This window comes from Orcinus orca, chromosome 11 (genome assembly GCF_937001465.1).
Source record: "Orcinus orca chromosome 11, mOrcOrc1.1, whole genome shotgun sequence".
NCBI classification, from domain to species: domain Eukaryota; kingdom Metazoa; phylum Chordata; class Mammalia; order Artiodactyla; family Delphinidae; genus Orcinus; species Orcinus orca.
In genome coordinates this window covers 30909350-30922696 of record NC_064569.1, presented here as the reverse complement: position 1 = coordinate 30922696, position 13347 = coordinate 30909350, and the positions used below count along the sequence as shown (strand labels likewise).

Genomic DNA, 13347 nt, shown 5'->3' with positions numbered 1-13347 from the left:
TTCCTTTTTTCAACACTGTTTGTTAAAGCCACAGTTATGATATATGCTCTCTGTAAAAGGTCAATTAGCAGATTCCCCAGGATATTTAAAGTTTTGTGTTATCTTCTAAATGTCAAGTTGAAGTTAGAAATGTTACATTTGGGAGAATTTTGCCATAAAATAGTCCAAATGATGAAAAGCAAATATTCCAGGTCAAGGATAAGGGAGTGGTAGGGAATCATACTTTGCCTCCAGAAGCCTGAGAGGCTCCAAGGCCAGATCAGTTGGCCAATCAGTTCCCAACAGTGGCCCACTCCCTGAGATGGCAAGAGAATTGAACTCTTTTTAATATTTGGCCTCTTTTCACTGCCCGACCCCTATGAACTGGTGTGAAGTAGTACAAAAGACAGTTTTTCATGCTTTTTTAATATGAGGAAGGCCGGAGCCTACACATAAACTATGGGGTATGTTCTAGGAGATGTCTGAAAGTATAAAGAGAAGAAAATAACCAATGGGACAAAGTGTTGGTCCTAGTGAAGACCAAGGGGAATAAGATTGAAAGCTCTGATAGAAGGATGACCTTTGAACAATTCTTTTTCAGATCCTGGAGGAAAACAGGCGAGGATAGATGTGGCTATAGATATCTTTGTTCATGTCTGAGTTTAAAGTTGAAAAAGCGCACTCCTAATCTCTTCAGTTTTCACTGGGAAGCAAGGCAAGGCCATTTTCAAAAAGATTTGTAGGAGGGAATAAGGATTGGGATTGTAGGAGAGTTGTGGGCATTTGGGATATCAGTTGTGGGAATGGGGAAAATCACTGATTAGGGACAGGTAAAAGTTTCCTCCCAGCAGTGAGGATCCAGCTGCAGTTGAATACTGTGATTGTGGCGTTTCACCAATATGCCTGGTTATGTTAATTCTCCACCAGTAAAGAGCAACTTAGATGTAGAAAGTAAAAACATAGAAAGAAAAAAACATAAAAGTTTATAGGTTGACTTTATAGGAGAACCTAAATACAAAAACACTGAGGGTCTGGTGAAAGTGGTTAAAGTCGTTTACAATTAAAGTCTGACAGAGAAGGATGCAAAGCCATGAAGTTAGTGAAGCATCAGGAAAAAAGGAGTGTGGAAGATCTCTGAGACAGAACAGTTATCCTAGGAGTAAGGAAGTAAGAGATCTTGAAGGAAAGGAATAAGAAATCTGTGTATGTGATTAAGATCAGGGATCAGCTGACTTCCTGTAAAGGGTAAGATAGTAAATGTCTGTGGCTTTGCAGGCCATGTGGATTCTGTTAGACTTCTCAACTCTGCCCTTGAAGTTGAAGGTATTCATAGATAAGTAAACAAATGGGCATGGCTATGTTTCAGTAAAACTTTATTTACAAAAACGGGGTGTGGTCTGTATTTGTCTCAAGGGCTATAGTTTGTTGACCCCTCTTCAAGATAATGACAATTACCAGGATGTGGAGGAAGTTAAGTGGAGGTGAAGGCTGTTAGAAACCAAGGGGCCAAGATGCTTTAAGATTAGTATATTGAATATAAACCATCTAGAGCTAACAGACATCTAGAGAACACTTCACCCAACAACAACAGAATAACACATTCTTCATAAATGTACAAGGAACATTCTCCAGGACAGATCATATGCTCGGCCACAAAACGAGCATTGGTAAATTTTAAAAGGATTGAAATAATACAGTGTATGTTCTCTGATCACAGTGGAGTGAAATTAGAAATCACAAATCACTAACAAAGAAATCTGGGAAATTCACAAGTATATGAAAATTAAATAATGCACTCTTCAATTGCTAATGGATCAAAGAAGAAATCACAAGGGAAATGACAAAATACTTTGAGATGAATGAAAATGAAGACATAACACACCAAATATGGATGCAATTAAAGCAGTGCTTAGGGGGAAATTTATAGCTATAAATGCCTACATTAAAAGGAGAAAAATATCACAATCAAAAATCTAATCTTTTATCTTAAGAGAAAGAAGGAGCAATAATCAGGTCTGAGATGGCCTGAGGAGATGGAATGGGATGAAAGCCCAGATAGAGAAGTTGACCTTAGCTGAGAAGAATGGCTTCTCTTCGTAACTGGAGCATAGAAAAGTAGAATGGTTTATATGTTTGCTATAAGATTATAAATTTCCCATCTTTACCGCTTTCATCTGTTTTCTCTGTAAAGCTGAAGTTGAGGTCATTTGCAGAGAGTAAAGGGAAATGGAGCATTGGAGATTTGAGCAATAGTTTTTGTGTAGAATGGTTAAAATAGTCCTCCTGTAGAGTTGACTAGAGAAAACTACTGAGAATTTCAGGCTGTTGAGGATCTTTTTGAGGCTGGTAGTAGTGTGTTGCAGAGGAACTACTGATCTGCCGTGTTGTGTAATTCCTTCAGCTGCATTTGGTTAGGTGGGTGAAGGCACAGAAAAGGCAAATGTTTGTGTTCATCTATAGCTAGATGGGTGAAATGAGAAGATAAATAGGCAGGGAAATTTAAGATGTTGAAATGATGGGTCATGGTCAATAAGCTAGTTAAGGACAGAACTAAAGAAAGGAAAAAGCTAAGGAATAGGGAGCAAATAGATCACTTAACTGGAGGTCACCAGGAGGTCTAATATACAAATCGGCTTCATGAGGGCAGAGAAACTGTTTTGTTTGCTAATGAGTCCCAGCCCCTGGAATAGTGCCTGGCACAGAGTAAGTGTAAAATATTTGTATTTGTTGAATGAATGATCATGACAGAGCAGGGATCATTTAGGAAGAAAGCTGGAAGAATGGAAGGTTGTGGTCAGAGTTGGATGCTTGAATGGTGATAGAGAGGCGGAGCATTATGGGTAACACCTTGTATGTCTGACATGCACATACAGTAGGTTCTTGGTAACTATTAGCCTTAATCATTAAGTTTTTTGGCCTTTTATAGGAAATAAGTATTTTTTGAGAAATTAAGTAGAAAGTAATTTCTCTACAAATGGATGAATTGACATTTCCCAAATAAGTATCATTTAAAGCCATTGAAACAATCAAAGTTGTTAATTCTACCTCATATGGGCAGAATAAAAAAACAAACAAATAAATAAACAGACAAAATACTAGTAGGAATGATCTTCCTTTCCAAATTAGCCTAGTCTAGTTCTCAAAGCCAGAAGCTCGGAGTACTTCTTATGCTTTCTATTGTTTTATTTTGCTTATCACAAGTGTGGAAAATTTTAGATTCACAATACTGTATCACCTTTCTAAAGTGTATTGATCTTTCGGTAGTCTTTGAAAGACCTCTTTTTTTGCTTTTAGAATAAGGTTGAAGTCTCATTAAAAACAGACTATTTGCAAAGGAAAGGTTTACAGACAGAGGCTGAAATGGCAATAATCTAATGTTTAAACAACGCCAGTTTTTTTCCATTTAGCTAAATGTATCAAAGAAGTACTTTGGTTTTGAGGATTCACGTCTTCTTTGGCTAACTTGTGGTAATTCTTACCCTGCTTCTCTCCCACACCCCACTGTGTAATTACTTGTACACAGTAGATATTAATAAGTCTGTATTGACTGTTCTTTAATTATGTATGGAGTTCGTTCAGGTTTTTTCTGTGAGATGTTATGGGAAAACCCGAATGAACTTTTTGGCCAACCCAAGAACAAGCAGTTCTCTGAAATGCCCTTCTCTGTACCTCTTTGCTGGGTAAATTTCTCTTATGATCCAGTTCAAATATCGTCTCTGAAATTATCCCCCACTCTTACAGGCGAATAATCAGGCCTCTGTCCTTAGAGTAGTCCTTTACTGTTTTCTATCATATTACCATTATTTACTGGTGTAGCTATTTCTCATCGTTGCCTTTTATCTATCAAGGAGCAGGGAATTTAGCTTATTCATCTTAGGGTCTCCATACCTTGTGTGTGCCTGCTATGTATAAAGTGCTCCAGGTTTGTCTGGCAAATAGTATGACACTGAGAAAACTCATTCTACAAGAACGCTGTAGGCTTATGTTGGAAAACCCTGCCCTCTAAAGGATTTTGCCTCTTTAAAATTTTCCTGCATTTAGGATACTGCTGTTAGGTGAGCAATGATTAATTGGTTATGGCTCTGTAATCCAATCAGTGGATGTAATTAACTTAGAGAAATGTTAGCCTTTTTCCCTACACCAACTTTTTTTTTCTTTTCTCTTTAAAAAAAAATTTTAGGGACTTCCCTGGTGGTCCAGTGGTTAAGACTCTGTGCTCCCAATGCAGGGTCCTGGGTTTGATCCCTGGTCGGGGAACTGAGATCCCACATGCCACATGGTGCAGCCTAAAAAATAAAAACAAATTATACAATTTTGAAAGGTTACAGCTTCTTTTAATTAAGCATACAACATAGTTGATTTTCAATATATATTTATTAAAAATACAGATGTCCACCAAGATGTTAACAGTGACCATTATTTGGGTGGTGGCATTTTTATTTTTTAACTTTTTTCTCTAGATATAATTTTTTTCATTCTTTGAATTTTCTATTTCATGATATATATTAGGGGAAAATTCCATTTTTTAGAAGGTATGGTACATGATGGAGACATTTAAGAGAAATAAATGCTTTGGTACAGTTTGGAACCAGGCAGCTGGTTCAAGATGGACCAGTCCATGCTCCAGTAACAAATCTCAGTGGCTTAGGAAAACAAAAGTATATTTGCTGTAGATAGACAGGGGTTCTTCTGCATCCAATATTGCACATCCAATCCTCCATCTCAAAGTAGTTTCCAAAGTTACTGCAACCAGATGAGGGAGAGATGGAAGAGACCAGCCAGCTCTCACCTGCCTCAGTACATGTCATTTACCATGACCAAAACAAGTGCCATGGCCCCAAGCTTACTGCAAAGTAAAGTGGAAAATGCAGGGGAGCACATATTGTGTACTGACTGAGCAACAGTTGTCTCTGAACATGACTACAACTCGTTTCATTTTACAGTTACTGTAATGAATGTATGTTGGATCCAGACTGCGGTTTCTGCTATAAGATGAATAAATCAGCCGTCAGTGACTCCTCCTGTGTTCCAGTTAATAAAGCATCTACAAACGAGGCAGCCTGGGGCAGGTATGTAGCTCAGTATATACCATAAGAATATACAATAAAATTTCAGAATGAGTCTTATTTTTAAACTTACAGAATGACTGTACTTACAGTCGATGACTTTACTTCTTTTAAATTGGTCTTCTTTTAAAGAATCTTTGAAACTGGTCTTTATAACTACATTACTTTGCAGCATATTCTGATGAGTGTGGGTAGACAACATTGCAACTGTATGTTTCACAAACTTAGAATATAAACTCTAGCCTAGACTTCAGGAAATCCAAATTTCAGACCCAGCGTTGTCCTAATAAGCTACAGGACTTTGGATCTTGAGGCAGGTATTTCTAAATATTGCCAAGGCAGTTTCTCCTGCTGGGTATTTTTAAATTATACTAATAATTTCTAAACTCCCAAACTTAAGTGAAAGACAGAAAATTGTCAAGTCAAAATGAATTATTATCACTTTAAATTCTTTTATTCTTTTAGTACTTTCCTGGAAGTCAGAGAAATTAAACAAAATAAGGATAAAGTTGGTAATTATAGGCAAGTATGAGAAAGTATAAACCTTTCTCTTTTTGACAGATCACATTGGTTTATAGTAGGCACATAAAAGAAATATTAGTATAGAACAAATATGAACTAATATTCATATTCATGGACACAAAAACATGTATTATTTGACATGGCTTTAACCTCTTTTATGTTTTAAATTCTCATAAAAAGTATAGTATCCTCTCATTCTGTCTCCTAATACTGATGAAGGCAATGAAATTTATAATAAAGTGCTTGTATCTCCTAGGAGCCACGAAGTATAATATATCATTATTAATCATTATGCTGTTGTCATTAATCATTTTATTAGGGAATTACTCCAAAGAAGTAGAAATAAATTATATGGTAGTTGAGTGAAAATCCAGACCACATTTTAAATACACTGATTAAAAAGAAATATGTAAAAGAAATGCAATTATTACTTAAAATGAAAACATGAAAGAGCTTCTTTTAAAACACCCAGCACATACTTTTCATCAGTCAAGCTTTATTAGGAAGTTAATTGATTAAATATTTTTAGATGTAATAGTTTACAGCTTTAATCCTTATGATTTTTTTCAATAGAAAAAACCTGAAAGTTACCAGTCAAGAATTATGAACATTATGAAATCTGTGTATGTAGTTTCCTGTATTTCATAGAATTAATTTACAAACTTAAGAGAAATGTCTACTGATGGTAAGGGGACGCTAAAATTAGATGTTTCTCTCTTCCTCAGTAGAAGGTCTAGAGGTCAGAGGTCTCAAAATAAGAGTCTTGTTCTTTTTGCAAATAACAAATTGTACAACTTTTTAATAGAAATGTGTATTACTTCTTTTATTTCAACTTATTCTTAGATTTTATTTATATTTTTGTACCATTATTCCTTGGTTACACACACTACTAGAGAAAAGTGAAAACAGATAATACCCAAGTAGGAAAAATACAAAGAACTAAACAAAATATACAATGAACTTTCATGTTTGTGGACTATTCTTAGAATAACCTCAAATTCTTTACTGCCCGTCCCCCCCGAAAAAAAAAACAGGTTTTCTCACTCTTCTCTGTGCTGAGCAACAACCCTCCTCCTAGCTTGGCCACTGTGGTGGCTTGCCTCAATCTGCTCTAGAAATAAAGCAAAAAATGCAGGATATGTTAACCATGAAAAATTCCTACAACAGATTTTCCATTTGTGGGTAAAATAGCATTCACTATATTTTTGTTTATTAGTTGGTTGACAGGTTTTATGCAGTTACCTAGGATGGAATTTTCAGGGTAAAATCTACCATTACCTTGGATTCATATTTGAGATATATGATTTCTAGATGTTTTAGGGTCAAGTATTGAGGCAATTCATAGATAGAAACTGAGATCTCTAATCGTAGCTGTTTCCTGAGAAGACACCAGGTAAAATGATAATACCATTCATGATGGGGATAGTATGCTGATTTTGATGTACTCTGAATTATCTCAACATAATGAAAACCATTTGTCCATATAATCAACTATAATTAGTTGGAAACAAAACTTTAAGTCAATCAGCATGCTTTTCTATATCTATGTAGTTATATTTCAATCAAAAGTTTTTTTTAATCATTTAGTTCTCAAAAGAGATATACAAATGACCAAGCACATGAAAAACTGTTCAGCATCACTAATCATTAGGGAAATGCAAGTCAAAACTATAATGAGATATTACCTCAGACCCCTTAGGGTAAAAAACAACAACAAAAACAAAACAACAATTGTTGTGAAGCATGTGGAAAAATTGGAAACTGTATGCACTGTGGATAGGAATGTAAAATGGTGCAACCAGTCTGGAAAACAGTATTTTAAGACAGAATTATATATCATTTAACAATTCCATTTCTGGGTATATGTCCAAAAGAATTGAAAGCAAGGTCTTAAAGTTATATTTGAATACCCATGTTCATAGCAGCATTATTCACAATAGCTAAAAGATGGAAGCAACGCGAGTGTCATTTGACGGATGAATGGATAAACAAACTCTATATACAAACAATGATATATTATTCATATTTAAAGGAAAGAAATTCTGGCTACTACAACATGAATGAACCTTGAAGACATGAAGATAAGTGAAATGAACAAATACCGTATGACTCCGCTAATATGAGGTACCTAGAGTAGTCAGGTTTATAGAGACAGGAAGAAGAATGGTGGTTGCCATAGGCAGGGGCAAGAAGGAAATAGGGAGTTTGTTTAATGGGTATAGAGTTTCAGTTTTGGAAATGCAATGAGTTTTGGAGGTTGCTTGCACACTAAGGTGAATATGCTTTAACACTACTGAACTGTGCAATAAAAAATGATTAAAATTTAAAATGGTTAATTAAAATGGTAAATTTTATGTAATGCATACTTTACAATTAAAACTTTTAAAAAGGAAAATCCGTGTTAAAATCATTTAACATACTTCTAGAAAATATAGTATACTTAGCTGATAGAAAACCTCCTCCTGTCCATCATCCTCGGTACCTCCTACATGCATCCCACACACAGGCAAATACAGGTTTAATTCACAGCTGAACTTGAGAGAAATGCCCACGTGCCACCAATGAGAATGAGAGCAGTGAGCCCATGTGGAAACCCAGCAGCCCATGCGAATATCAGAACAGAAGCCAGCCTAAAGGGTGAGAGGCTAGTGTTTTAGGTGCTGAGAAGACAAAGGTGCATGTCTTGACTCTGGAGCTATGATGGGCTACCTAGGCTCTGAAACAGAGACAAGAAAATGTTGGCCTAGGCTAGGCAAGCTGCTAAATTCTCTGTGGCCCACTTGGGACCTTGAATAGAAATAGCGTCACACATGAGAAAGCAAAACCAGGAGCATTTACTGTGGGGAAATATGGCTTATAATTTCACACTGCCTTTGTGAAGGGGGAACCATAGGAGAAACATGAAGAGTGAAAAAGTGGGTCCCAAACTGGAGACATCTATAGAGCTAACTCAGAAAGAAACATGCAATTGTCAGAATCCAGGACACATGAGACTTCCATGGAAAGCAAATATGAGATAGTCAAAAATTTAAAACTACATCAATTTATGAAGAAAAGAAAGCCACCAAGTGTGACAGATGGAAGAATGAATACCTAAAGAAACTTGTATTACAAAAAAAAAAAAAAAATTAAGAGACTTTAATATGTTTAAAAGAAAAAATAGTATAATTTTTTCGATTATACTGAAAGCTGCACACTTATGATTTGTGCGGTATATGGGTATGTATGTGTGTGTGTGTATATATATACACATATATATACATATATAACAAATGTTATACTTAAGTAAATTTTGTAAAAAAAAAAAAAAACTTGGAAAGCTAAACTTCTAGATAAATAACATAGAATGTGGTATGGGAACTTTGGGGGAAAAAAAAAAGCCCTCTATATTCTTTGGTTTGTTTTCAGAAGGAAATGGAGATTATAATTAGTTTGCAACTTGTTAAATATAGGTGTTAAAAATATAAGTATAATCTCTTAAAGATATATACTAGTACAGAGAGAAAAAAGAGAATGAATCAAACTAATAAAGACAAGAAAAGGGGAAGATTACAGGAAAAAAACATGGTTAAGAGAAACCACCAAAAAAAAAAAAAACCAGCAAAATTAGTTACATGTAAATGTACCTGTTATTAAAGTGAAAATAACTCAATTAAACATACCTATTAAAGACAAAGTTCCTCGCACTAGATTTTTTTAATGCAGTTATGTGCAGTTTACAAGAGACAGTCATTGAAAGATTGGAAATAAAGGAGTGAAAAAATTAGATAAGTGCTCAATCAAGAAGACAAAAAATAGCAGAGGTTAGAGAATTTGGAAAACTTAATAACAAGCTTGATGTAAGAGTTAAATAATGAACCTAACACATAGAGGACTTCATTCTTTTCAAGCAAACATAAAACACTTATGAAGATTTACCATATTCAAGCACAAAGAATAAATTTATATAAATGTAAATTCCAATAAATTCTAAGTAAATCCAGATAATCAGTATTGTGCAAAATGTCTTTTCAGTGATAACACTGCAAAGCAATAGAAAGATATTTATCACGTCTTTTACTTTAGTCTGTAAACTTAAAAAAAAAAAACTTCAAATTAATTAATGAGTTAAGAAGGAATCATAATGGAAACCAGGACACTGAAATTAGTAACCGACAAGATCCACAAGAAGTGAGAGCTAGAATACAGAGTTTGTCTGTAGAGTAAGCAGAGGATGGAAATTAAAAGACAAGAGGAAAAAATAATGCAAAGCAAAGAAATACTAGAGAAGATCCAAAAACAAAAGCTGGTTCTTAGAGAAGACAAATTTAATGGAGAAAACTCTGGCAATACTGGTTAAGAAGAGAGAGAAGGCACAGACAGTATTTAGAATGAGAAAAAAAGGCATATAAAGATAGTAAAGATTTTAAAATTCATAAGAGAATATTATGAATAATGCTGTCCAGTGCATTTGGAAACAGATAAAATAGTTTCCTAGAAAAAACATAACTTTCCAGAACCAGCTTGATACCTCTGTGAAGTGTGATTTTTATTCCCATTGTACAGATGAAGACAGTGAGGCTTAGAGGGTCTGAATTACTTTCTCAAAGTCAAAAAGCCAGTAAGTCCATTGCTTTTAGGGAAGCAACAATTGGGTAGAAGAAAGATGCACATTTTTGAGTTGGCTTCAAATTTGAGCTTTTATCATTTCCCTCATCATTGGCACTGGGACAGTCTGGGCCTCTCTGAGCCCCAGTCTTCATCTGTAAAACGGGAATAATATAATTGCTGTGTTGAACAATATCGTTTTTTATTTGTTTTCATTGAACTATAGTTGATTTACAATATTGTGTTTAAGATGTATAGCACAGTGATTCAGTTATTTTTTTCAGGTAATATTCCATTATAGGTTATTCAAGATATTGAATATAATTCCCTGTGCTATACAGTAAATCCTTGTTGCTTGTCTATTTTATGTATAGTAGTTTGTGTCTGTTAATCCCATACTCCTAATATACAATATAACATACAATATTCCATTGTGTGTATGTATATATATATATATATGCGTGTGTATGTGTGTATATATATGTCTATACACACACACACACACACACACACACACACACACCCCACATCTTCTTTATCCATTCATCTGTCAATGGACATTTAGGTTGCATCTGTGTCTTAGCTATTATGAATAGTGCTGCTATGAACACTGGGGTACATATATCTTTTCAAAGTAGAGTTTTCATTTTTTCTGGATATGTACCCAGGAGTGGGATTGCTTGATCACGTGGTAGCTCTATTTTTAGTTTTTTAATGAACCTCCATACTGTTTTCCAAAGTGGCTGCACCAATTTACATTCCCACCAACATTTGAGGGTTCCCTTTTATCCACAGCAGTATGGTTTTTATGAGCTTTAAATGAGTATTTCTGAAGACACTCATAAAAATGTAATGTTCTGCACACAAATAAGTAGTAAATATCCTGTAACAATTTTTATTTTTCTTACATTTGTCAATAACACATTTTCTAGACTAGAATAAGCACTTCCTAACAGATAAGTGCATTAGAATACTTTCTATTTATTTATCTGTGTCTATTCATGCACCTCCATCTCTCCTGGCTTTCTATACACACAAAAACAAAAATAATCTATTCTGGTACTTCAAATATTCTGACTCTTTAAAAGTATTGTTAATTAGGGATACTTTCTTAATGTGCTGATTCAGTATTTGCTTCCTATAATACAACATTTTCGCTCTGTAATTAGGCACACCAAAATAGCCAGATAGATCCTTATTTGGCAATTCATTGTTCTAACTTGCACTGAATGTCTGGTTTATTGTATTCATTCAGCAGATATTTTTCTCAAATCTGCACTCTGATACAACACCCAGCCTGTCTTCCCAGCTACCCACACAGAAGTCTAGTCAATCGAAACCCCCTGCTATCACCCTAATATCCATTATGATTTCTGATCGCTTTGCCTTTCCTTATGCTGTGCTTTCTGCCTAGGATTTACCCTCCTTCTCCCTCTTTTGAATCTCTGACTCTGACTTCTAAGCATTATTTTTTGCCCAGATTAGGTATCACTTTTTCCTTGCAATCTCTCTGATTAGCCCCAGAGAACAATGCTTACTATATCCCCTGTTGTCCCCTCTAGCACTTACCTGTATTACTTATGATAATTATACTGTCTTATGTGATAGTGATTTGAGTTTGGATGTATCTTCTCTTTTAGATTATAAATTCCAATGTCTGTATCCTGCAGTATTTTAAATTCCTCAGTGCCTTACCATTCAGTCAATAATCATTAAATAACAAAAATGGAAAAGTCTGCCATCACCAGAAAATATATAAGGGTTTGAAAGTAACAAAGTTACAAATGAGAGGATATGATGTTCCCATTATTTCATTTTAGTGATATATTCTACATTCATTCTAAAGGAAAAATGAGAATGATGTGATTTTTAATAAACAATGTTAAATGTTTACCTGGTACTCATTAAAACACTAAGAAAGTTTAAAAAATAAAAAGTAACCATGTACTCCAAATATGCATACTGCATATTGCTTGTAGTCATACTACATGAAAAATACTTTTTAATAATTATTGGAAGAAGTATTCAGCAAATTTCCTCCAAACATTCATTGGTATGCTAGGGAAGCAATATATCTATGGTGACAGTATAAGATCAGGTGTATTACAGAAGTAGGCCAAATAGCAAAAAGGGGATTTTCCCTTTATCACCTCTTCTTTTTTAATTTTTAAAGACATATATCGGTTTTGCATTTAGAAAAAGGAATTTATTTTATCATTAACAAACTATATCAGTATCTTAATTATTCATGTACAAGATTGATATTTTTGTTAGTTATTCATATTAGGGATTTAAAATCCTCAAGCTGTGCTACTAAACTAATAACAGTATAGTTCAAAATTAATTTTTGCTAGCATATATTTTGTCTATAGAGAGAAGTAACAGAGAATATAACAGGATACTTTTAATCAATTTTGCTTTTTTAAATTTTTATAATTTTTATTTTTTTGAGGTAGAGTTGATTTGTAATCTTTCAGGTGTAGAGAAAAGTGATTCAATTGTACATATATATATTCTTTTTTAGATTCTTTTCTATTATAGGTTATTACAAGATACTGAATATAGTTCCCTGTGCTATATAGTAGGTCCTTGTTGTTTATCTATTTTATATATAGTAGTCTGTATCTGTTAATCCCAAGTTCCCCTTTGGTAGCCATAAATTTGTTTTCTACATCTGTGAGTCTCTTTCTGTTTCGTAAATAAGTTCATTTGTATCACTTCTTTAGATTCCACATAAAAGTGATATGATATTTGTCTTTCTGTGTCTGACATACTTCACTTACTATGATAATCTCTAGGTCCATCCATGAAGCTGCAAATGGCATTATTTCACTCTGTTTTATGGCTGAGTAGTATTCTATCGCGTATATATACCACATTTTCTTTATCCATTCATCTGTCAATGGATATTTAGTTTGCTTCCTTGTCTTGGCTATTGTAAATAGTGCTGCTGTGAACACTGGGGTGCATTTATCTTTTCAATTTAGAGTTATCTTTGGATATACTCCCAGGAGTGGGATTGCTGGATCATATGGCAACTCTATTTTTAGTTTTTTAAGGAACCTCCGTACTGTTCTCCATAATGGTTGCACCAGTTTACATTCCCACTAACAATGTAGGAGGGTTCCCTTTTCTCCACACCCTCTCAGAGCATTTATTGTTTGTAGACTTTTTAATCATGGCCATTCTGACT

At 34.4% G+C, this 13347-nt stretch overlaps 1 protein-coding gene across 1 annotated transcript in view; it reads left to right on the top strand.

The window, feature by feature from the left end:
* SLC2A13 (solute carrier family 2 member 13) overlaps positions 1-13347 on the top strand; it is a 433421-nt gene that overhangs the window by 338859 nt on the left and 81215 nt on the right. Inside the window, exon 7 of the mRNA XM_004283474.3 lies at positions 4923-5048. Within this exon, the coding sequence (XP_004283522.1) occupies positions 4923-5048 (126 nt within the window). The remainder of the gene's footprint in view (positions 1-4922; positions 5049-13347) is intronic.